The sequence below is a fragment of the Saccopteryx leptura genome, chromosome 1 (genome assembly GCF_036850995.1).
Source record: "Saccopteryx leptura isolate mSacLep1 chromosome 1, mSacLep1_pri_phased_curated, whole genome shotgun sequence".
NCBI classification, from domain to species: domain Eukaryota; kingdom Metazoa; phylum Chordata; class Mammalia; order Chiroptera; family Emballonuridae; genus Saccopteryx; species Saccopteryx leptura.
Genome location: NC_089503.1, coordinates 306,777,976 through 306,802,899, shown reverse-complemented (window position 1 = coordinate 306,802,899; position 24,924 = coordinate 306,777,976). Strand labels below are relative to the sequence as shown.

At 47.5% G+C, this 24,924-nt stretch overlaps 1 protein-coding gene across 10 annotated transcripts in view; it reads left to right on the top strand.

Annotated features, from left to right (window-relative positions):
- Positions 1–24,924, top strand: part of LARGE1 (LARGE xylosyl- and glucuronyltransferase 1) — a 556,826-nt gene that overhangs the window by 56,056 nt on the left and 475,846 nt on the right. For 4 of the 10 annotated variants that reach the window (XM_066358239.1, XM_066358242.1, XM_066358240.1 and 1 more), the window contains exon 2: positions 2,367–2,438. The exons of the other annotated variants lie outside the window; for them this stretch is intronic. In XM_066358239.1, the coding sequence (XP_066214336.1) occupies positions 2,401–2,438 (38 nt within the window). In that variant the 5' untranslated portion in view covers positions 2,367–2,400. The remainder of the gene's footprint in view (positions 1–2,366; positions 2,439–24,924) is intronic. 10 annotated transcript variants of the gene reach the window in all.

The window sequence follows — 24,924 nt, the reverse complement described above, 5'->3', positions numbered from 1 at the left end:
CACACAGCTGGATTTAAACCCAGGCCTCTGTTTAATACTTGACTTCTGACTTCTTTTTGATGATTGATGGATTTTACAGAGTAGAGGTGGAGCAAGAAGTAGCAACTCATAGTTGCTCCAGTTTATTTGTTCATTGCTTGCTTGTTGCCTGTTGTATGTGCCTTGACTGGGCAAGCCCAGGGTTTCGAACCAGCGACTTCAGTGTCCCAGTTTGATGCTCTTTCCACTGAGGCACCACAAGCCAGGCAACTTCTGACTTTTTTATGTCTAAGGTCCTAGGACTTAGACAGGTCTAGGACTTGAGAAGAATTTTGGTATATGAAGAGATGATGTTTTTCATAAAGGACCTAAAGGAGAAAGTTCTAGAAGTGTTGGTTGAAGATCCTCAAGCTCTTCCTGAAACCTGGCCTCTGGAGCTGCTGCATTCCTGCCTGAGGATGCAGGGGGCTCAGCAGGTGGTTCTGAGGGGTCCCTGAGGGTGCAGGGGCTCAGCAGGTGGTTCTGAGGGGTCCCTGAGGATGCAGGGGGCTCAGCAGGTGGTTCTGAGGGGTCCCTGAGGATGCAGGGGGTTCAGCAGGTGGTTCTGAGGGGTCCCTGAGGATGCAGGGGCTCAGCAGGTGGTTCTGAGGGGTCCCTGAGGGTGCAGGGGGCTCAGCAGGTGGTTCTGAGGGGTCCCTGAGGGTGCAGGGGGTTCAGCAGGTGGTTCTGAGGGGTCCCTGAGGGTGCAGGGGGTTCAGCAGGTGGTTCTGAGGGGTCCCTGAGGGTGCAGGGGGTTCAGCAGGTGGTTCTGAGGGGTCCCTGAGGGTGCAGGGGCTCAGCAGGTGGTTCTGAGGGGTCCCTGAGGGTGCAGGGGCTCAGCAGGTGGTTCTGAGGGGTCCCTGAGGATGAAGGGGGCTCAGCAGGTGGTTCTGAGGGGTCCCTGAGGGTGCAGGGGGTTCAGCAGGTGGTTCTGAGGGGTCCCTGAGGATGCAGGGGGCTCAGCAGGTGGTTCTGAGGGGTCCCTGAGGGTGCAGGGGGCTCAGCAGGTGGTTCTGAGGGGTCCCTGAGGGTGCAGGGGCTCAGCAGGTGGTTCTGAGGGGTCCCTGAGGGTGCAGGGGCTCAGCAGGTGGTTCTGAGGGGTCCCTGAGGGTGCAGGGGGCTCAGCAGGTGGTTCTGAGGGGTCCCTGAGGGTGCAGGGGCGTGCAGCAGGAAGAGCAGAGGTTACATGGTTTTGGACCCTGGCCCTGCCTCACTGGACAAGGCTGGGACCGTCCGGCCACTGTCCTGGGCTCACTTTGTCATCTAAGAGAAGTTCAGGGTGACCCCCAGGACCTGGAAGTCTGGCCCTGTCTGTGCTGCATTTCGAAAAGGGCATTCACCTGGATCTTGTTAGGCCTGGTGTGGCTCCGGCCCTTTTCTGCATCCCTCTCAGACAACACTTTTCCCAGAAACCTGCGGGGACCCCGTTTATATCTCTAGAAGCCAGAAGCAAAGGCCTTTTGTTTGTATTGTTTGGTCCTGATGATTTCCCCGAAGTGTACATCCCTTACGGACTGGCTGTTTCCCAGGTTGTTGGGTTTATCTAAAGCTCTTGCCTTTCTTTCCATATTCTAAAGCCGCCTCTCCTGAGATGCTGTTCTGAAATTAGCACGCGTGCTAATAGGACATTATCAAGGTATAGTTTTGAGCTGCAGGGTTCGTTCACTGGAGGCTGGTGGTTTCTCCTTAGCCCCGGCCAGATGAATGGACAGCACAGTCAGTGGGGGGGTGTGTGGGGGTCCTGGTGATACAAGCAAGGTCTCCTGTGGGAGATGCCAGAGTTTCTGTCCAATCCAGTCTGCCAGCATTTTCTAAGTAAAATAAAGCATTATGTTTAAATAGAAGAGCGCTCATTTCTAATTGCTAACATTTACGTATCGGCAACTGTAAGGCAGACTTAAATAAGTGTTTCCTTAGCCTCTTCCCTAGGAAGTGATGGTTGAATGCTATTATCATATTTAGCTTTTTCTGTCTCTGACCCCAGCATTTCTTGCAGTTGTGTGCCCGTCAGGAATATTTGTTGCTCAGATCCACTGGACTCCGGCATTTTCGGGGTTTCTTGCTGTTTGAGTATCAGAAGCTCATAATGGATTTTCTACTGTGTTTGAGGAGAGTCCGTTGTTTTTGGGTTCCAGCTTTGAACAAAGGGGGGCGTGTGGGCCACAAGGTGAGCTCCCAGAAGTCACCGAGCTTTGTCTGTTCCACAAACCTTGACACTTAAGATGCTGTTTTAGCTCTTTCTGCTTGCTGTTGGCAAAACAAACATTGAAAGAAAAACGAAAATAAAAGGTAGTTATAGACAGGTTCATCCGACAGCTAACCTTAGAGGGGCCTTGTTTATTTTTCAGATCCCATGTTTAGAGACAAGGGAGACAGATTCAGATGCAGCCGCCATTTGTAGAGCACCTGTCGTGTGCCAGGTAAGATGCAAAGCGTTTTCACAGCCTTCCTTTTTGTGAAGTCTTCACCGTCACCTTTGCAGATCACCATTTTTGCAGCTGGATGAACTCCGCTGCAGTGACTCGCCTGCTGTCACTCGGAGGAAGGGCCGGCCTTGGGCTCGGGGCTGGCTTACTCTGAGTTTGGGGCTCCGTTTTGGCTTTCCTGCCACAAAAATGTGCTGGCTTCCTCATGTTGGTCCCGAAATGGCTCTGCGTCCGGGTCCAGCGGGATTCTCCCCGTGCTTGTTCTCTTGGCTGGTGGTCGGTAGATGTCAGCTTATCATTCCTGATTGCTGCGGAGACCTCCGAGGTGTCCCAGTCTCTGCGTTTGGTCTTGACTGAAGCCCCGAGATGGAGGTGACAGCTTAGCCCTCCACACAGCCAGTTGCATCAGGAACTGTTCAGACCCCCTCTGCAGCGGGGGTGGGGAGTGGGGGGTGGGAGCTGGGGAGGGGGAGTGGCTGTCTTGGACAGAGAACGTTGTTAGAGGATGACAGCCACCAAGAGCTGTTACAGCCACGATTCAGCGCTCACTGTGGTTGGATTCTGCATGTGGAACATTCTGGAATCCCTTCAGTCTGGTGTGGAGCTCTTGTCCACTGCTCCCCACACCATGGCCTTTTCTCTGCTTCTGAAACCAGAGGCCATCCCTGATGTGTACTCATCGTCCAAGGCTGGGCTCACAGGAGGCCACCAGTCAGCAGCCCGAGGGTGGAAGGTGCCTCTCAGAGTCCCAAGACTGACTCTGGGCCCCCCATTTATTATTTGTGTTCCTTCACCTTTTATGCCTCGGTCGCCTTGTCTTTCACAAAAGGGGGGGTGTGGCCATGAAAGTAATACCTCATGGTGTGGCTGCAGAGGGTGAGCAAAGCATGTTTAATGAGGGCAGGCTGTTTTGTTCTATTCACTATCGTAGTGCCAGGTGCATGTGCCAACGAGACGCAATAACCGTTCATTGAATGACAGAATGAATAAGGACTCTCCCCTTGACGTCTCATTTGCTCCACTTGGCAACATGAGTTAGTGATGTTGATCTGTGGTTCTTCAGGGGGGCTGCTGATCAGAAATTCCTTGGGGGCCTTTCCAGACACACATGTGACCAAGCACCACACCTGAAATTCTGACTCAGGTCTTGCCTGGGGCTTGGCACCTGCATTCTGAAAGCTAGGGCTCCAGGTGATTCTCCTGTGTAGCCCTGGTTAAGAATGAAGGGCTCGCAGGCCATCTGTTCCCTGGTTCTGAGTTGGACAGGTCAGGGGCAAACGGAGTGGCTGGCAAATCATCAGTGTCCACTCCTTGTTCACTCTGCCCCTTCACCTCCCATTCATCCTTCACGACCCAGCTGAACTGTCACCCCCAGAAAGACTCCCCTGTCCTGCTCGGGTGGAAAGCTCCTGCTCCTCGGTTCCCATGATGCCTCATCATCAGCTGGTATAACGTGTGTCTCCTTTATCAGGCATAGGCTGGTTGAGGGCAGAGTCTTGCATGATTCAACATGGTGCGCCCCCTCGCTACCCTCCCCCACCCAGCACCTTTCTCAGCTTGTTTTTAATCTAGTTGGCACATCATATATATTTAACTATGTCACCAGTAAATATATGAATGACTGTTTCAAAAACAGTCCTTTGGTTTTATATGTAGCACAAGTCACGACTGTCTCCCCCGAGATTCCTTCTGTTCTCATTCAGAACAGTAACAAAGGCTATCTTTGTTCGATTAGTCTTTTTTTTTTTTTTTTTTTTTTAATAAACCAGAGCCATTTAGGGAGAGAGAAAAAAAAAAACGATTTACATTTTTTATAATTAGCCTTGATGATTAGGCTATCTTTTCCATTATGTTTTATTTTGTTCTTTCCTGGAATGTGTCAAGTGGCCTCTTTTCTGTGAAGGTCACCCTTCAAATGAGGAAGGGTGCTTGATTAGAGCCCTGGGGAATTTACTGTCTGTTTTCTTCTAAATATAAGGAGCACGGGGGAGAGGGCTGGTGTGAGCAAGTGGCTAAAAGGTCAGCCTGTGCGCTGTAAAAAGGGGCCTTCACACTGAGAAACTGAAACTGATGCTCTCTGGACAAGATTTTTTTGTTGTCATTGCCGGCAACTGCTAAAATGATTAATAGTCACTGTTAATTTTGAATTTGTCTTATATTTGACAAGGTTTCCTGACCAATTCCTCATAGCTTGTCTTCTGTACCCAGGGCTAGTTTCTTTTATTTTTTTTTTAAGGGCATTAATAATGGCACTAATCAACTGTGACTTTATCTTACCTGTTTGAATGTGATGCTTGTTTATTTATTTTTATATAAATGGATTTCACAGTCATTTCTAGAATATCTTGATAGACTACTACTTAATCCCTATAAAGTAACTTAAATCTTGTTTGGTACCAAAAAGGAGTGTTCGGTGAGGCTGGGCATCCAGCTGACCCCTTCCTGCCAGTTTGGTTTGGACTCAGTTGGGGACATGCTGACAGCAGTTTCACTTTAACACTTAACTTCCTCTTGTCTTTAGCTGAGCCAAGAGTTATTCTGGGGAATGCCTGGAATGTTGAGAACAAAGAGCAGAAGGATATCCATCCACTCATCCATCCATTTATCTATTCATCCATCCATTTATCTATTCATCCATCCATCCATTTATCCATTCATCCATTTATCCATCCATCCATTTATCCATCCATCCACTTATCCATCCATCCATCCATCCATCCATCCATTTACCCATTCATCCATCCATTTATCCATCCATCTATTTATCCATTTATTCATCCATTCATTCATTCATCCATCCATCATCTATCATCTATTCATCCATCCATCCATTTATCCATCCATCTACTGAATACATATTTCCTCTCCCAAGGCAGGTTCAAAGAATGCTAAAGACAGAAAGTTCTGTCTCTATGAACATACTCTGACACTGAGCTTGTTTCAGCTCTTTTTGTGTAGGGAGGAGGCGCCCTTGGTACCTTAGGCACAGTTACCTAGGCCTCGCAGCTCTCTCTGCCGTAGATCTTATTAGGGATTGTATACACACACATCTGTAAATGTTATACTGGTGTGGGTGTTTTGCAAAAACAGTTACAGCTAAGGAAGTATGCAGTCTGGGTTTGAAAGTAAACTAACTCTTACCAACTGTGTGATGTTGAACCAGGGGCTTGACTGGTCAGAGCCTCATGCCTGCCTTTGTGGAATGAGGCTAGTGGTCGGACGTCCACCTCAGGGTCACTGCCATAAAGAGGGAAGTGCCAGGAGATGGCCTGGCTGCACTGGGTAAGCACTCAGTAGGTGGGACTGTAACGGGGGAGGGGGGCGTTTTCCTTTACCCTCTGACATAAGCTGTCGGAAGACATTAACGGGGAAGAGTACACATTTAATTCGATGTTAAAGTTTTATGTAGCATGGGGCTAGGGGGAGAGGGCTTCATAGAAAGATGACAACCCCCAGAGAAACAGCTAGGATGAAAGGCTTTTATACTGTTCTGACAAAGGATACATTTGTAGAGAAGTGACAAGACAAAAGGGGCTTCTGGACTCTTTAGGGGCAGTTAATTGTGGGAAGGTAAATATTTATATATGGGGCGCACCAATGACAGAAAAGTGTTATGTAGCAAGGCTTGTTCGTGCAGATTCTTCTCAGTGCCATCGCCATCTCTGATGGTAGGTCTCACCCCACCCCCCTTCCTGGTGTGGGAAGAGGGGCATCTTCACAGGGGCATCTGCCCTGCTCTTAGGGCGATAGGAGGAGGGCAGAGAGTCAGCCTGTGGCTGTGTTAGCTCAATGTTTTCTGCTCAAAATACTCCTTATGCAGAGCGGCATGTTTTGGGGTGGTGTATTGTGCCCCCCTGAAGTATGGGTGCACTGATGTATTGTAAACCAGGGTGGGTGTGAGAAAATAGAGAAACCTCCTTCTGGCTTCAGAGCTCACACTTTTGCTATAAGTCTGGAGTCTCTCCTGCACCAGGATGGCCTTTGAACCAGTTTGTGTTGGAAAGGCAGTGGGAGACCTTGGGGCTCCCTGGTTCCACCATGTAATCGCTGCCCAGTCTCTGACACATTCTCTGACCTCTCCAAGTCTCACTGTTCTCATTTCTGATTTGGGACGAGGATGCTGACTTCTCTTTAGGTTGCTTGGTTGTGGTCACCTCCTTCCCTTTCTGCCAGGCTGTGCTCACATATCATGTGGAGGGGGCCTGCTGATCACTGCCCCCCCTGGCCTGGCACTCCCATCCTCTTTGCTCTGCATGTGATGCCCACAGCACGTATCCCTGTCTGACTTGTGATAGCATTGATATTTTTTACTGTATTGTGTTTATTTTTAATTAACACTTTCCCCCACTGGAATGCAACCTCATTAAGTGTTGGATCTTTATTTCCTTTGCATTCAGACCTCCTTGAAATTCTCTGACACCAACAGGTGTTGTGAATAGTTGAACAAATCACTGAGCAAAGGAAAAAGAAACCCTAGCCATGTCTGCCTGCTGCCCACGGGCCCAGCTCTAGTAGCCAGGCCCTGGTGCTCCCCTATGGGCGCAAGGAACTTCACAGCACACTGACACGGGCAAGGCTACTCAGTAACTGCCATAAAAACCAGACCACTCTGTAATCAAGATGGAGCACCGAGGAAAACAAGACCACTGCAGTTCACAAAAATGACCAGACATGCCTCTGTCTCGGTCCACACAAATGACTGCTGCTTCTTAACCAATCACAGCTCAGACCCTGCTCTGCATCTCCTGCCTCCCAGATTAACAACGGCAGGATATCCGGCCATAGAATTTCTGCCTTATGCCAGCACCCACTAGAGCAAACCTACGCTTCCTTGAACCTTCCTCCAAACCACTGAGGAAGCCCACATTGTCTAGTGAGCGCCCCCTAATCTCCTCCTACGGAGCCACCTGTGATTCTACGTGGCAGGATAAGGTCACATTTGTTTGACCTCGGTTGTGTCCCTGGTGGTCTTTACCTGGAGGCTTCAGTATCATGTCTCATGGTGAATAAAACTTGGTAATTAGCATCAATACACAAATGTGTAGGTTATTATTACTAGCTGAACGCTGTTGAGCAGATGTGTTATCTGCTGGGCCTGAATTTTCTAATTGCAAAATGAGAGGGTTGACCAGATGACTCACTGGGTTTCCTTATAGTTGTCACATTCTGTAATTTCTGAGTAACACTAAGCACTTAGTGTGTGATAGGCATTGCGGAGACTGTGGTGAAGTGGAAGTGGGAGGTGGCATCTCAGAATCTTCTCCTGGGCTGCAGCCCTTATTTGCTGTATGGTCCTGAGCAAGCTTGTGGGCCCCATGCTTGGTTTTATTAACTATAAAAATGTGATAATGTTGATTAATAATATGGATCACAATATTGATGAGAATAATAGCATTAAGTTTTCTAGAGCTTACACTGTTACTGAATCAAACTCTGATTCATTTTCACGGTAACCTTATGAGTGCTTTTATGTTATTCCATGAAACATGAGGAAATGAAGTCACAGAGATGTTAAGTAACTTTCCTGAGATCACACAGCTAAGCATCATTAGAACTGGGATTCAAACTCTGGTCTTTGTCACATGAAATCACATGTGATTATATTGTGATGTCCAAACTCAAACTCTTAATCATGACACTTCTGTGAACTAATTGTGAACTAAGGTGATTGCTACTAAAGAGATGTCCAGCCGTGTTCAGCGTGAACACTGCTTTAAAGAGTGCACAGCTTCACTGGAGGGCTAAGTCACACATGCACTCGATGGTTGAAACAAACCAGGAGGTGGTGGAATAAAGGGCCCGGAAGCCGAGAGAAAGGGAAAGCCTAGTGGACTGGCCTGAGAGAAAGCAGGTACAACTCAAGACGCAGTGTAGGTCGTGAGAAGAGCCCTGATTTGGAAGTCAGGGGACCCAAGATCTTATCCTGGTTTTTCTATACATGAGCACTGAACTGTAATTGTTAGATTATTTTTGTGTGTGTGTGTTTTTCTGAAGTGAGAAGTGGAGAGGCAGAGACAGACTCCCACATGTGCCTGACCAGGATCCACCTGGCAAGCCCACCAGGGAGTGATGCTCTGCCCATCTGGGGCGTTGCTCCGTTGCAACTGGAGCCGTTCTAGTGCCTGAGGCAGAGGCCATAGTGCCATCCTCAGTGCTCAGGCCAACCTTGCTCCAAGGGAGCCTTGGCTGCGGGAGGGGAAGAGAGAAACAGAGAGGAAGGAGAGGGGGAGGGGTGGAGAAGCAGATGGGTGCTTCTCCTGTGTGCCCTGGCTAGGAATTGGACCTGGGACTTCCACATGCTGGGCCGATGCTCTACCACTGAGCCAACTGGCCATTGCTAATTGTTAGATTTTTAATTTGTAAAAAATAAAGTCAGTAATCTGTCCTCCATATTTCACATCGTGAGCCACCCCTGGGAAAGCACTATACATGGCTGTGCACTACACAGTGTAAGGCCTCCCTGTGATCCTGGAGAGAACATCACAGGCAGGTTTATGGCATTTCACAAAAACAGATGCCGGGTGCTAAGTGACTCCCCTGTCTTTCCCTACCCAAACTTTAGAACGGATGGTTGCCATAGGAACCAATCTGAAACATCCAGCAGATGTAGACATGTTGGGTGGAGTGTTTTTTCAAAGACCCTTTAAGTTATGTGCAGGGTCTTGGGAGCAGGAGTGTGGTGAGAGGGGCATGCTGGGGGTGGGGCGGAATTAGGGCAAGGAGGGAAGCCATCAAGGCCCCGCCCACCACCAGGGCCCTGCCTCTTCCTCTCACCATCAACCCTGTCTCCTCCACTCTGAATCAGCCTTAAATTTTAGTTGCCCAAGGATTTAAATTGGAAAATGTATTAGTTAGATTTTCCTTCCAAGTAAGACTAGAGAGTCTACCTGTATTCAAAGTTTTCTTCTGTTGAGTTTCAGGTCATGATGATTAATAATAATGATGATGATGATGATGATAATAATGGCAATGATAATGATGGTAATAATTCTGCCATCTACCATTTGTTGGGTGTTATATGCCAGGCACTATATTCAGTATTTGCGTGCATAGCCTCATTTAGCATTTACAACAAATTCATTGTTATATGACTTTTGCAAGTGAAGAAACTGAGGCATAGAAAGGCTAAATTACTCACCCACGGTCACCAAATCCTGTAACTAGATTTGAACTAGGTCCTTCTGTCCTCGGTCTCAAAGTCTTTCGAGTGCCTTCTGATGTCTTTGTAGATGTCTTACGATATGAGAGCTATTATCTAGGACCCTCATCTTTTAGAGCCGTTATTGCTGGGGCCTGGGGTAGGGCCTGGGCCTTCTTGTTAAAATGCCTTTTCTCCTGCTGGATTTAAATATGCATGGGTATGGCTGCCACGGTTTCTCAGACAGAAGTATGGGTCCCCTTTTATTTGTCAGCAGGAAAGACTTAAGTCTATGGAGCCAAGCTGCCTGGCCCCCTGTGTCCTGAGACTTACTATTTAATTTCTTCATGCCTTTCTGTTTCCTCATGTGGAAAATTGAGCTAACAACCGTATCCACACCATGGGTTTGTAATAAGAGCTAAAGGAATTAATATGTTTACAACTCCCAGCCCCCTGCCTAGCACATAGTGAGTTGTCAGCTCATGTTACCTGTTAATAATGGGCTCTGCTACTTGTTTGAAGGTTGTAGTTCTAATCTGAGTCTAATCTGTTTCCATAAACTGGAGTTCTTGCCATTGCCCCAGGACCTGTATCGCCTTGGGTATATGGGTGCTGTTGTAGATACAGTGACATTGGTGGGGTGCTGTATGGTGGGGTGGAGAGGTACTAGTTCATCAAAAAACATTGCCTTGAGGTCCACCTATGTTGTCGTAAATGTCGCTATGTCATCATTTCATATGGCTGAGTAGTATTCCAATGTATGTGTGTACCACATCTTCTTCTACAATATATGCTACTGTATTGGGGATTGGCTTCAGAATAATCTCAGGATATGGAAATGGGTGGGGGAGGAAACATGACTTGCCACGACTTGATAATTTTTGAGGGCAAGTCATAGGTATTAAAGATTCTGTCCTGTTTTGAATATGTTTGACTTTTTTTTCATAATAAAAATTTTAAATGAACCCTGGCTGGTTGACTCGGTGGTAGAGTGTCAGCCCGCCATGTGGATGTCCCGGGTTTGATTCCTGGTCAGGGCACATAGGAGAAGAACCCATCTACTTCTCTATCCCTCCCCCTCTTGCTTCTTTCTCTCTCTCTCTTCTCCCCTCCTGCAGCCATGGCTCGATTGGAGTGAGTTGGCCCTGGGCACAGAGGATGGCTCCATGGCCTCCACCTCAGGTGCTAAAGAGTGGCTTCAGTTGCAATGGAGTAAGGGTCTCAGATAGGCAGAGCATCACCCCCTAGTGGGCATGCCGGGTGGATTCAAGTCGGGGTACATGTAGGAGTCTGTCTCTGCCTCCTCTCCTCTCACTAAAAAAAAAAAAAAAATTTTTTTTAAATGAAAGAATAATTAATCTGGTCTATTTCTGATCCATTCCATATAAATAGGCATCATAGGGCCCACTGTAAGTAACATTCCAAAATATTTCCACTTAATGTGATCTTAGACAGATGATCTGGTTTGCTAACCCTGCTCCCTAAGTTTCTAGAATTCTGGGTATCCTAGGGTTTGGGAGAGGGGCCAGGATACAGGCTCAAGTAGGTAAGACTTCACAAGTCCCATAAATGTGCTTTGATCACAGCTGTTCCACTCCCATGTTTTATACTTGGCGTTTCCTCATAGATTTTATTTGAGGTTGTGTAATGCCAAGGGCTGCAGCTGTGGCCAGGCAGGTCCGCATTGGATTCGGGCAAACAGTAGAGTAACTGCAGAGCCAGAAAGTATTAGGGCTATTCCATTTTCTAAAGTCTCACAATGGCAGACAAGCACACAGGCAGGGGAAACCACCTCTCAGGCAAACAGCAAAATGGCCCCTTGCAGTGGTGGGCAGACAATCTGTGCACATCTGCAACCCCCCATCTCTCGAGCACAAGCACCCATAGCCTTATTTATATAGGCTGTGCACACGTGCTTCTGCCAGGTGCTTACGCACTAATCAAGCAAAGTGCTTGCGGCCGGTAAACCCATGAGCAAGCCTAACACAGCTGCCCCACAGGTTGGAAAGGTGTTTTTGCTGCTGAAAAAAAAAAAATGGAACCCACTCCCTAGTTTTCTAAACAAAAAAATGGAAGCCCACAGCGGGAAAGTAATATGCCCTAGTTCACACAATAGGCGAATTTCAGAGCCCCAGACCGCTTGTGAGATGTTTTTTTTTTAGCTCTCAGTTGTGACACTGGTTATTCTTTAAACGTCCTGTGCAGGGTCTCCCAGAAGAGAAATCCCTTGAATTCTGGCTTCCAGGGCGGCTGTCCCCTGAAGAGGAAGTGGGGCCGAACTCTCTCTCCTGCCTGCAGAACGCCTGCTGTGTGCTCGGAGCTCTCTCAGTCACCTCCTGGCTGAGCACCTGGGCCTGGGAGCCTTGAAGCAGGAGGATAACATTGAATCTGAGAAATGAACAGTCTCGTTGGGACTCTTCATGGGCTGGAGAGCCTGTGTACTGAACACTTTCTCATTTTTAACGCTTGTTTCACCTGCTGCTCATCTTCCTTGGCTTTTAGTAAAACCTAGGGACCTCAGAGGGACTCCACGGTTGTCCCCTCCTACCGGGCCAGGTGCACAGGCGGTACACACCTAGAATGCAGGCTTGTAGGACTTTTTCTGTCATTTGAAGGTTTTCTCACCACCCCTCCCCCCTTATTCAGATATCTACCTGTGACAAGAGGGGAGTGAGTGGGTAAACTAGAAATATGAGGGAGAGAGATGCGAACAGATAGTTGGGGCTTACAAGTTGCTTAAATGTATCTCTTATATTGATATTTTAGACCAGTGGCCCTTAAACTTTTGTTACCATCCCCCCAAACGGCAGGATAAGGCTTATTTCCACCAGGAACATATTGGTGGAGTTTTGGCTAGGTTGGGGATGGGAGGGTCTGAGGTAGTGGTGGGACGTAGGGGGCAGGTGGCAGTGGGAGTGAGTTTGGAAGCGGTTTGAATAAGACCCATAAAAATCTTTGCTCACCCTGCATTCTTATTCTTCTGCCCCCACTGACCTTGGCTGAGTTCAAATGTCTTTGTTTGACATTAGAACAAGGGCAGTTAGCTTGATAGAGTAGTTTTAGACCTGAGCTCAGGACTGGCATCCATTCACTGGAGGCATAACTGATCGTGTTAATCTTGAATGAATGACTACTGTATGCTCTGAGTGACAGGCATGGCTAACACCCAGTACACACTCAAAGGTGTGTCGTCTAATGATTTAATGAAATCTAAAGCCTAGGAGCTCTGTGTTACTTTCTTGGCTCCTTGCCAGGCACCATGCTAATGTTTTACCAGTATTTGGTTATTGAGTCCTTGCACCAACCATAAAGGGGAGTTACCATTAATCATTGTATTCTACAGATGGTCGTCCAGCCCAGAGTGGGCCTGTAATTTGCTGGAGGCGGTAGAGCTAGTGGTAAGTGCCAGAGGCAGGGTCTGACACTAGGCAGTAGCTGTCTCCAGGGCACCCTCTCTCTCAGAGTTCACCTCCGCGCTCTGCTGCTTTCCACTACCGAGGACACAGGCTCAGCCCCCATCGCAGTGCGACGAGCGTGTCCGCAGAAGTATTCCTACACACAGAGGCGCTGGAGGAAGGGGGTTGGCCCACTCTCATGAGTGGGGAGGCGAGAAGGGAAAGTCAAGGAAGGCTTTACAGAAGATGTGGAACCTGGGCTAGGTTTCGTAGATGAAAAGGTAGGCTAGGAGCGGAAGTTGTGGACCAGCTAGTGCAGGAGCCCAGAGGCACAAACAGATGCCCTGTCTGGAGACTGGCAGCGGTTGGTTTGTGCTGGCATGGAGAATACAAGGGGGAGAGAACAGTACATGGCAGGCTGAAGGAAGTCTCTAAGGGTCACATCGATGCTGCCCTTCAATTCAGTAACCATGAACCACATGTGGTACTTTAAATTAATTTAAAAGATGTGTGTGTGTGTGTGTGTGTATGTATATATATATATATGTATATATATGTATATGTATATATATATAGTATATTGTGTGTGTGTGTGTGTGTGTGTGTGTGTGTGTGTGTGTATATATATATATATAATCTCCAGTTTCTCATCTCAGTAGCCCCATGCAGCGAGGCTACCACATTGCACGATGCAAACGTGGAACATTTGCATCATCCGGAAAGTGCTGATGGGCATCACTGGGCTTAGTCATTTTTCTAATTGGATACACACCTGTCAAGCTGCACCTGCTGTTCTGCGTTACCTGCCTGCGTCCGGTTTCAGAGGGTTGGTGTTGAATTGGCGGGAGAGCCCGAGTTGGCAGCCTCAGTGCGCAGTGGAGGAGTGGGGGGGGGGTGCAGTTAGGGGAGAAGAAGCTTACGATTGCTCAGGAGACGAATATTGTTAACATTTTTTTCTTTTTTGGCACTGCTCAAATCAATACATAAAAAATAATTTCCAAGAAACATGTCATTTCCCCTTGAAGCCAGCAGTGCTACTAGTCCCATTAAAAGAGGCAAGTCTATTTTTAATTTTATTTTTTATTAAAAACCCTACCGCTTGAGATTCTAATCTCCAACTGAATAATAGGTGTCATTCCAGGGCTGCAAATAGCCAGCGCAGTAACGTTCATTGAAGGCACTGAATAAATGGGGTTCGGCGCTTTACATTAGCGTGGGGACAGAAGTAGGTCAAAAAGCTTTTTCCTTTTTACCTTTGTGTACAGTGTTCTCACTTTCCAGATGGCGGAGAACCATTTAGAACTATAAAGGGATTTTGATTTAGATAATGGTAACCTTGTTTAATTTTACAAAATTTGTATTTTGTTGAAAGAAACTTGGCTTCCTTCGAAGTTCTCTGTAGGCAGTCGATCAATATTTTAGAATGTTTGTGACCAAGAGATTCAGTTTGGAGGGTTTTTTTGTGATTTGCTCTCTGTGTTTGAAACCATTTACCACTCTTTTTGGAAGTGCTTGGTTTTGGAGGATTTGTACTCGAGTCCAAGTTTTTTATCTCTTCATATCCGTGGGACTTGGGGCAAGTCAAAGAGCCAGTAAAGGGGGCTTCTTGGTTTTCCAATTCAGCATTCATTCATCCTGCTCAGGTTTTCTCTGGAAATCTGTCATTTCGTCCATGAACTTCGGGGCGATGATGCTGTACCTGACTTCACAGTGATCTGTGGCTCAAGTCACTCACCTCTGGCTGGAGTGATTTGGGTATGGGCACATGGTCTAGACACAGCCAATGCAATGTGATGAGACTTTTGTAGGGACTGTTGAGAGGGGTCCGTGTTTTCTCTTCCACTGGCCTTGAACCTAGGAGGACGTAGCCGTGCACATCCTAGCTACAGCCTACCTAGCAGCTGTCTCCACAGCTTGGCTGCTGGGAACATGGGTAACAGCAGAGAGCTGAGACATGAAGAGAGACCAGGTCATGCCTTGGGACCTAGATTAGACCTTGCTAGTCTACCCATGGACTTTGTAGATTAGAAGCCATTAAAGTCTCTGTTTCATTTAGCATAATTAGTTTTTCTATCACTTGCAACTGGAAAAGCTCCCTTACAAGGGAAAACCATGTATAAAAATGTAAAAGGGGGGAAAAAATGAAGGGAAGAAACATATCCAGAAGCATTTTCAAAGCGGTAAAAACCATGCCCAGATATCACCCATTTGCAAGGGAAAACATGCCGGCACCTTTCAGACCCGGTTTTGACTTTGTTCTTGTCAGTCAGGGAGCAGCCACTTCATCTCGAGGATCAAAGCCGGCATAAGAGATTAGACTGTATTATAACGCTTTCAGTATTTTCCCAAAGCAAGCTGGCCTCCAGAAATAATTTTAACTGAATATATGTAAAAGCAGCTCTTAAAGATGGTGGGTAAAACTTCAAAAGGAATCTTTCTTTATTTTTAGGACTATTTTTGTTTTTCTGAACTAGATCCTTTTTTGAATGTATGGGTGGCCTTTATTAATTTTCCTTGATTTTTAAGTAAGGGCTGTTTGTTTTGGGGGACTCTTATGACATTGAATATCTTTTTTTATATTTGAGAATGAACTAGGGTGGCATTCTAACCCTTTTCGTGTGGATGTGTGTCGCCCACATGACACAGTTTCCCCTGGTGGTTGGTTTCTGGCCTGCGGTTTAGAGGCATTGGAAAGGTATGTTCTCTAACGATCTGGCCCGTGGGTCATTTTATGATGATTGCATAATCCACAAGTGACTGGAATGCACAATGTTGTGTCATAAACAGAAGAAAGGGCCTGGGCTGTAAGGTTGGGAGGCTCTGGGTTTGAAACCTGCCGTTCTCACTCCCTGGGCCTGGGTGACCTCGTCTGAAGAAATAAAGGGTCTGGTTCCCTGTGGGATGTTTGTTGTGAGGCTCAAATGAGGCAGTGTGTGTGTGTGTGTGCGTGCGTGCGTGCGTGCGTGCGTGCATGTGAGAGAGAGAGAGAGAGAGAGAGAGAGAGAGAAAGTGCCTCACACCTAGTGGGGAGTCAATAATCACTTCTTTTTTTTTTATTATTCATGTAAATGAGATATGTTAAGGATGATAGGCTGGATCTGGGGAATTAAGGATTAAAGAATCAATTGGTCCCTATAAGCATTCATCTTTTAATTCTGTAGGGCACTAAATCTTATTCTCAGCAAACATTCCATTTTTGTGATTGGGACAAGTGTTGGTAGAATGACGAGAATGTTCTCCGTTCAGCCGTGCTAAAAATGTTTATTTGTCCATCACTGATTCATTCACTCAGCAAATGTCTAATCAGGGCTTTCTCTGCCAGGTTTTGAGGAAACATCTTTTTTTCCCCCTTGTAAGTCATTTCTTGAGTTCCTGGTAGGTCTGTGGACTGGGCTTTTTCTGAAGCTGATGTTTAAGGAAAAAAAATTCCATGTTTGCTTTCTTTCTTGGGATAGATTTTGCTGTCACAGGAGGAGTCCATTCCTTTCATTTTTCCCCTCCCATGATGCAGATAAAAACCTGGAGAGCTGTCAAAGGGAAGGTGGGCTGGGCAGATTCTGCAGACCTGCTGCCCGCCCGCCCGGGAGGCCCCGGAGCTCTGGGGAGAGTCCCGGAGAGATGGGGAGCTGCCTCCAGCCGCACTTCCAGCCCCTGGAGCTGTCCCCCAGCGGGGAACCTGTTCCAGAATGAGGCTGAGAAGTGCCTCCGAAGGTGTTCCGTCAGAGTTCACAGGGCAGTCTTTAACAAACGTTGCTGGAGTCCCTGGAGGACCGCGGCCTTCAGACCACGTGGTGATAAGACATAGCAACAGAGACTGGTCCAGGAACCAGCACGTTAGGGCCCAACACCTGTTGTCATGTAGCCCTTGAGCTAAGAATGCCTTTTACATTTTTCAATGGTTTCCTCACCCCCCCCCCAAAATGGGGGGGAAAAATAGCTATTCCACAACATGTGACTATTACATGAAGTGTCATTGTGAGTGTCCACAAAGGAAGTTTTGTTGGCACACGGCCCCACCGATCCGTTTACTGTCGTCAGAGCTGCTTTCCACTACGGTGGCAGAAGGGTACAATTGCAAGCGGAGACCGTGTGGCCTGCGAAGCCTCAGACGTTTACTGTCTGACCTTTTACATGGAAAGTGTGCTGATCCCTGTCCTAACTTAGACTCTTCTCACCCTGAAGCTCGGTGGGAAGTGGTCACACTTGCGCAGCACACTGGGATACATGGAAGATGCCCCGCTGGCTCAGAGCCGGGCGAACAGAATTTCTGCACACCTGAAGTCCTCATTCAGACAGCAGTGGGCCAGAGGCTTTGGTCCCCCTGTGGCCGCTGGGTATGGACACTCTTACCTGGGTCAGTTCTTCTGCGGCTTCTTGGAGATGCCTCAAGACTCAGGTGTTCATAGCCATCGGTATAACTTCTCATAAAGCTCTTTGCAGCTGTCGAGTGCTTGTTACCTCTGCTGCTGGCTCTTCCTTTCTGTCCTTGCTCTCCAGGTCGCCTTTCACAACCTGCTTGCTCCTGGTCCTGTTTCAGTTAGCCTTTCTTGAAGGTGTTATGGGCAGGAACGAAAGTGTAGTGGAGGAATTCATAATGTTGAGGAAATAGTACTTGTAAATAGGTACACCTTCTTTTATTAAGCTTTGGTTTTTGCCCTTTCCAGATGTTGCAGTTTTGTTTTGTTTTTACAAATTGCAGGCAAGACCCTCTACCAGTCCAGAGATCTCAACTCGCTTTATTGCAATACATACTTCATTATGATGGTCTAGACCAGGGGTCTCAAACTCACGGCCCGCGGGCTGCATGCGGCCCGCCGAACAATTTTGTGCGGCCCGCAGACTAATCCACGAAGTTCAAAATATTTTGGATAAAATTAAGTAAGCCTAGGGGCCTACTTGTATTTTTCATTTCTCTAGCATCCTAGCTAGATATTAGCTTAGTTAACAGCAGTTGTGATGCAAACTACAGTTTCTGGTCGTTTTGTGACACTGAGTAAACTGCATGTACGATTGTGCTTGTTGTACTGATTTTTTTTTGTTTTCAACTGCAGTGAGAAAAGTGTTGCGTAACAGTTGCCTTTTGTAGACCTAGTGCGGCCCGCCGAACGGCTGTGATCTTGCTCTGCGGCCCACATGCTGAGTTGAGTTTGAGACCCCTGGTCTAGACTCAGCCCAACCTGCAAAATCTCCAAGGTTCAGTGTGTCTATGGCATGGAGGGTATTACAGAGACTTTGTGCCTTTGGTGTGACTGTCATGGGGTCTTCCATACTCTCCATACCTGCTAATGGAAGTGGCCTCACCCCTGTTGAGGGGGCTGTCCTCGGAGTCTGTGCTCACTGGCTTGAGAGTGAGCGGGCAGTGATACACTGGCCCTTCGAGAGTCTAGAGCAGCATTCTTTGTAGCAGGCTAGTGTGAGAATCTGCAACCTAATGTTGTTGTTTTTTATTAATGCAAATGCAAAGAAAAAGTCAGAGACAGACGAAAGAAAGCAGAAGACTGAAACCTGTAAGGCGGAATCAGCCTCGAACCTCGTTCACTCTGTGTATTTATTGGTTAATGTACAGTGGGGGTGCACCAGTCTAACGATGTTATTTTTCTTTTCTAAATACCAACTGTGTAATCTTTAAATCATGCACTTCACTTCTCCATTTCTCCCAGAACACTAGGTGAAGGACAGGACACATGCTTTAGGTAGTCCTAATCATAAACAAGACGTCTGTATCTATGGCGTGCCTCCAAGGTTCCTGTGTGTCCGTGTGCAGAACAGCACAGGCCGATGTCTTGTTGTTTTTCAGACTCCTTCAGCTTCTCACGCCCTCCAGTAACTCCTGCTCCGAGTTTATGTCAGTGCACAATTAAAATTCCTTCATAATGTGATAATAGTGATTAGATCTGTGCATCTTCTGAGAAGTTTGGCTAGAGATACAGAGATAACTAGCCACTTGGTAGGAAAAGAAGCAGAGGGAGGAAGTCATCCATGTGGCAAAGAGTTGTGGTGTCCCTGCTATGGATAAGGCACTTTCCATGGAGAAGAGGAAACAATGTCTTTACCTTCTTGGATGTTATATTCTGGGGTAAGGGAATATAGAAAAAAATTGTTTTTTAAAGATTAATGTTCAGAAGGAAATGGCCCAGGTGGATGAGCTGAGAGTGAATGGTGGAAGGGAAAGGGTTGGGTTGTTAGGGAAGGCCTCTCAGGGACAGGACAGCTGACGGCTGCGATAAAGCTGCTATGCAAAGACAGGGCGGTAAGGAATTTCCAGCAGAGGGAACAGCAAGTGCAAAGGTCCTGAGGTACAAGTAGATTTGGCTGAGATGCAGCTGTGGGATAGGAGGTTGGAGAAGACAGGCTCAGATCTGGTAGATGCGTGAAGCAGCAGAGTCAGCTCATAGCAGAGGTCCCTGTGCTGCCTGGGTTCTCGCTGCTGGCTCTGTATTGCTTGGTTGCACCCCAGTTGCTGTTCTGGGGTTCCTAGGAAGGCCCATCACCCTTGTTGTCCTCAGAGTATTCATGGTAAACGGGCGTTATCTGAGCTGGTCTCATTGCGTCTCTGTTTCTTGTGCTCAGATCCTAATCACAACTAGTACTACATCATGCCAGACCTTGTCCTCACACCTTGCATGGATTGACTCATTTCTGTCCCTAGCCCCATTTTACAGATGAAGACCGTGAGTCATGGAGGGGTTAAGGGAGGCTGAGGTTTGAACCCTGTGGCTTGATTGACTCTGACGCCTATACTTTTCATTGCTCTTTGCTGCCACTTGAAACCAAAGGGCACAACTGAGACCCACTGTGGAGCTAGGCGCGGTTGAAGCTTGGTGGGAATAGAGGGAACATTGAATTGTATAGGTATGCACAAGACAGCACGTGGGTGGGAACATGGCATAAGATTTGTACATGGTCCTGTTGGCGGAGTTACAAATAAGATTTGTAACTCCCAACAGGGTGTTACAGAGTGGCTAACACAGTTGGCACCACCACATGCGGATGCTTGTTCTTGTATTTGACTCTCCCAACAGCCCTTTGAGGAGGTAGCATTGATCCTGAGGTACCGTGCTCAGAGGGGCAGAGAGCTCTGGCAGGGTCATCTAAGGAGTAGGTAACAGGGCCAGGATTTGAACTTTTGAACCATCTGACTCCATTTTCTTTCCTTCCTTTACACCACTCTGTCCAGTCTACAGGAAGCCGCCTGAAGTAGGGGAATGGGCTGGGCTCCACACTGGTCCTTGGCAACCTTGCCTGGGTGTGGACCTTTTTGAGAGGCTGTTCAAATGTACCCTGCTCTCCAAACTGCTCCTTTGTGCGCACGCGCCCCCCCTCCCCCGCCCACACACACACATAGCCTTGAATATGCAAATTGAAGGGCTTTACTGAATCTCTTCCGTGGGTCTGGAACCCTGTTCCTGACCTGCCAAGTCGGGCTGCCTCAGGGCCAACACAGTTGGGAGGAGGAGAGTAATAGGGCAGTTCCTCACTGCTGGCCTTGTCTGGTTCTCTCTCCTCCATCCGCAGAGACCTTGCTCATCTAAATTGCGTACTCGAGTGCCTAGTGGGTGTCTGGTCTGGGAAACGAGAGCTTTCACGCTTGATTTTATTTGTGTCCTTTTAATCCTGTGTTGTGAATGTGTTTAAGGTGATGGGACAAAGCTAAGAGTGGAGGATTTATCCACACCGGAGGCGCTGTGGAGCCTGGATCCTAACTTACTAGAACCATAGCATTGTAGTCTCAGTGACACTGACTCTCAGAGCCGTCTGGCTGTGGCAAGTGCCCCCGTGTCTTACCGTGAACAAACGAGTCCTTGTAGGGATTGCCAGGTCCTCAAATGTCACTCCTCATCTGCCTCTGTTCTCAGCTCAGCCCCACGAGCCTGGAGAGTGCTATTAAATTTCTGGTTCCGCCATGAATGTCATCTGATGCATTAATTAATGTGACTGTTACAGCACCTCTCACTCGTGGAGGGTCACAGATATGTTTCGTTCTGGCAGCCTGTCTCACAGGCAGCGGGATGGTGTGATCCCTGCTGAGACAGCCCTAAGTGGTCCAGGGGGGTGACAGTCAGGTGGGGTTTGCACTGCCTGCTGTCACAGACCCCACAGCGTAGAACCGTAAATGAGAAAAAACTCAAGAGAGGTCACGTTATTGTGCAAATGCTTCTCCAGCAATCAACTATTATACCAGCATAAAACCCTTGTAAACGTGTTATAATAAGTTATGCTTAAGCACCAGCTATAGAGTGAAACTGAGCCCGAGCCAGCTTTGCAAGAATTTTCCCTGGTGGTGTGTGGCAGCCATTGCACGCTTCCCATCTGGGTGACGAGGAACAGGCTCCGTTTCCCTGAGTGTGGTTAGTCTTTGAAAGAGTGCTGGCCTCAGACTTTAGAGGGAGAGATTGTCCTGCGTTGGAAATGTTCACTATCTCATTTCTGAAGCCTTAGCTTTGGTGCTGAGGCTTATCAACCGGATAGAAACTTACTCAGGGCTTAGGACTTCCTCCTGTCTGATATTTTTTTGATTTTTTTTTTTTTTAACAAAGAATGAAACGAGTGAGCAGTGCTCTTTTTCTCCCTCCCAGTACTTTCCTTTTGAATATTCGCTCTTACGGTTTAGCTTTTTCTAGAAGAAATTTTTCATTGTTTGGCTAAATATTTATACTAAAAACTATAGTCATTGTATAGAATGAGGGGAAAAAATGCCTTCTTTTCCTGACACTTTCCAGTTATTTTTAAAGGTGTGTATTTCGTATTTATTTGATGATGGTTATCATTTATTTCTTCCCCTTTAGTCATAAGCTCCATGAGAGAAGGGACTTCTTGGGCCTGCAGAGCCCCAAGCACATAGTAGGGCAGTGAGGAGAAGGAGACCGCCGCCATGCACTGCTCACCTGCCTCCCTGCTCTCACTTCACATCTTCTCAGCTTCCAGGCCTGTCTCCTTGTCCTCAGATGTGTTTTTGGAAGAACAGGGAAGGAGAAGCAGAGGAATGGTGCTGACTGGCACCCAAATGCAAGGTCACATGTGGCATTTCTATAAAACTAAACTCTTAATGAATTTTTGTCACTCCCTGGATTTGTGTAGCCCCAGAACCTCTGCCAACATGTGAGCAATATCATTACCACCCCATCATCACCACCACTATTACCATCACCATCACCATCACCATTCCTGTTATCATCACCATCATTATAATTCTCCATCACCACCACCACCATCACCATCATCACTGTCACCACCACCATCACCATCATCACCATCACCACCACTACCCCCAACCCCACCATCTCCACCACCACCACCACCACCACCACCACCATCACCATCATCACTATCACCACCACCACCCCCAACCCCACCATCTCCACCACCACCATCCCCATCATCATCATCACTATCATCACCATCATCACCACCATCACCACCACCACCACCACCATCACCATCATCACTATCACCACCACCACCCCCAACCCCACCATCTCCACCACCACCATCCCTATCACTATCATCACCATCATCACCACCATCACCACCACCACCACCAACCATCACCACCATCACCATCATCACCATCACCACCATCACCATCATCACCATCACCACCCCCAACCCTACCATCTCTACCACCACCACCACCACCACCACCATCATCATCACCATCATCACCATCATCACTATCATCATCACCACCACCACCATCATCACCATCATCACCACCACCACCACCACCACCACCACCACCATCATCATCACCATCATCACCATCATCACCATCATCACCACCACCACCATCATCATCATCACTATCATCACCATCATCACCATCATCACCATCATTATCACTATCATCACCATCACCATGTCATCATCTCCAGCCACTAGAATGCACTAGTTCTTATTTTTTATGGCTGACATATAAGTGAACTTGTGTAATTCTCTGGGAGTTAGTTACTTGCTGCAATCTTCATTTTATCTTTGAGGAAACTGAGGCATGGAGGTGTGAAATAAGTCATCCAAGAAGAGACAGCCGCTAAGTGGCAGGGGTGGAACTCAGAGCTAGGCCATCTGGTGCTAGTGTGGGCCGTTCTTGCCTCTCCCTGAGGAGCCGTGTCCCTGCCAGTCCGCTCACTCGCAAGCTGGGAAGAAGGGAGACGTGTGCAGCAGCCAGCTCCCTCTGCCTTGGCAGCTGTGTGGTGCTGGTTTCCTCCTCTCCCTAGAGCTCCCCCAAGTTTGATGTTCTAATCAAGTGTGGTCGGCACTTGCTCATGGACATTGCCTAAGCTGGACACCTTCTTTCTGTAAACTCTAGAGATGGAGTGTCCCTTGAAGACAAAGTGGCCGTCATTCTCAGGACTTGAGTCTCAGGCCTGGAGGGTAGAAGCACAGACTATTGCTTTAATAAATGAGCTGAAACCATAGTTGGCCTCCAGCCCGAAGGACCTTGTTGACTGATAGGCACATGGTATGTTCCATCTGTCATTGTGATAGCCTTCCTCACCTCTCCACGGCCGTTATCTTGCCAAGGTACTTTTGCTCAGAGTTTCTCCAACTCAGTCCTTCCCTGGAGAGCTCTTCTGAAATGTCTCAGGGACCTGGTCCGCTTCCTGCCTCCACCCCCGGGAAGGGCGGTCCTTCTCCGGATGTCTAGAAGGAGTTAAGTCCAGCCAGGCTGCCTCCTGGGAACCTGTCCCCCTGATCACTGTTGGTTTTCATCTTCATTATCTTGAATGACAATGCTGTCAGCACCCGGGAGGGGTCCTTGAACAGCCAGATGGTGGCTGGATTTTCCTGCCAGTCATCAGTTTTCATCTGATTGCAGCGCCGGTGCAGGCTTCCACTGTTCCGGCAGATTTCTCCAGGAACCCTGACAGGGACTGTGAGGGCTGGGAGAATTCCATGGAGGTATGGTGGTTGATTTATTCATTTCGTAAATGTTTACTGAGCACCTACCATGCGCCAGGAGCTACAGCAGGCACTGGGAATACAGGCATGAGCAAGCAAAGCTTCTGCTCCCATGGATCTTGTGTGCTAATAAACAGAATAAACAAGTATGGGATGAGTCAGGGGCAGGACATGTGAAAGTAAGGCAGGCTAACAGAGCAAGAGGTCTGACATGGCTAGGTGAGAAGTGAGGGGTGGAGGTTGTTTTAGAAACAGATTGCTATCAAGCCCCTCAGGAAAGGTAGCAAGTGATTATAGCACTGAATGAAGTGAGGCAGCAGGCCACCTAGATAAGCGGGAAGAGCTTTGCAGAAAGAGAGAACAGAAAGTGCCAGGGCCTTGAGTGAAAAGTGTGGTTAGTAAGGAGGCTCTGGGGTTTGAGTCGAGTGGGTAGGGACACACACCAGTGTTACATGCAAAGAGTTCTTTTGCTTGTTTGTTTCTTCCTCTTTCCTTCATTCTTCCTTTCCCTTCCCTTTCCATCTCTTACTTTTAAGTGCAGCGGGGGGGGGGGGGGGGGAGTGGAGGGGGCGGCAAATGAATATTTTGAGCTTTATCACTGGTTAGCATTCCTTTTTTCTTTGGGGAGAAGAAGAAAAGGTAGGCAGAAGGTGGGTAGAGTAGCAGATACGTTTTCTGTCTCTGGATTAAGTTTTAAAAGAGATGTTTTGCAAGTAGAAATGCTAGAACTCAGTGTAAGCAACAAAGTCTGAAGATAAGGGATATTTGGAACCTACCTTGGTCTGTGAGCCTCTTCTTTTTGTCTTTCTGTGTTGTTTTTATACAATTTTTATATTCATTGCATAATTCATTATATAATATATGTGAATTGTTTCTTTCTAGCATTATTACATTTCATTCATTCATTCATTCACTTAGTCATTCATTCAGTGATCCTTTACTAAAGATGCTATTGGTGTCAAATGCTATTTTAGGGGCTAGGAATTTAGAAGTGAATGTGGTCCTTTTGGGGGAGTGCCTGGGATATCGGGTGCTGGCATTGAAGGCC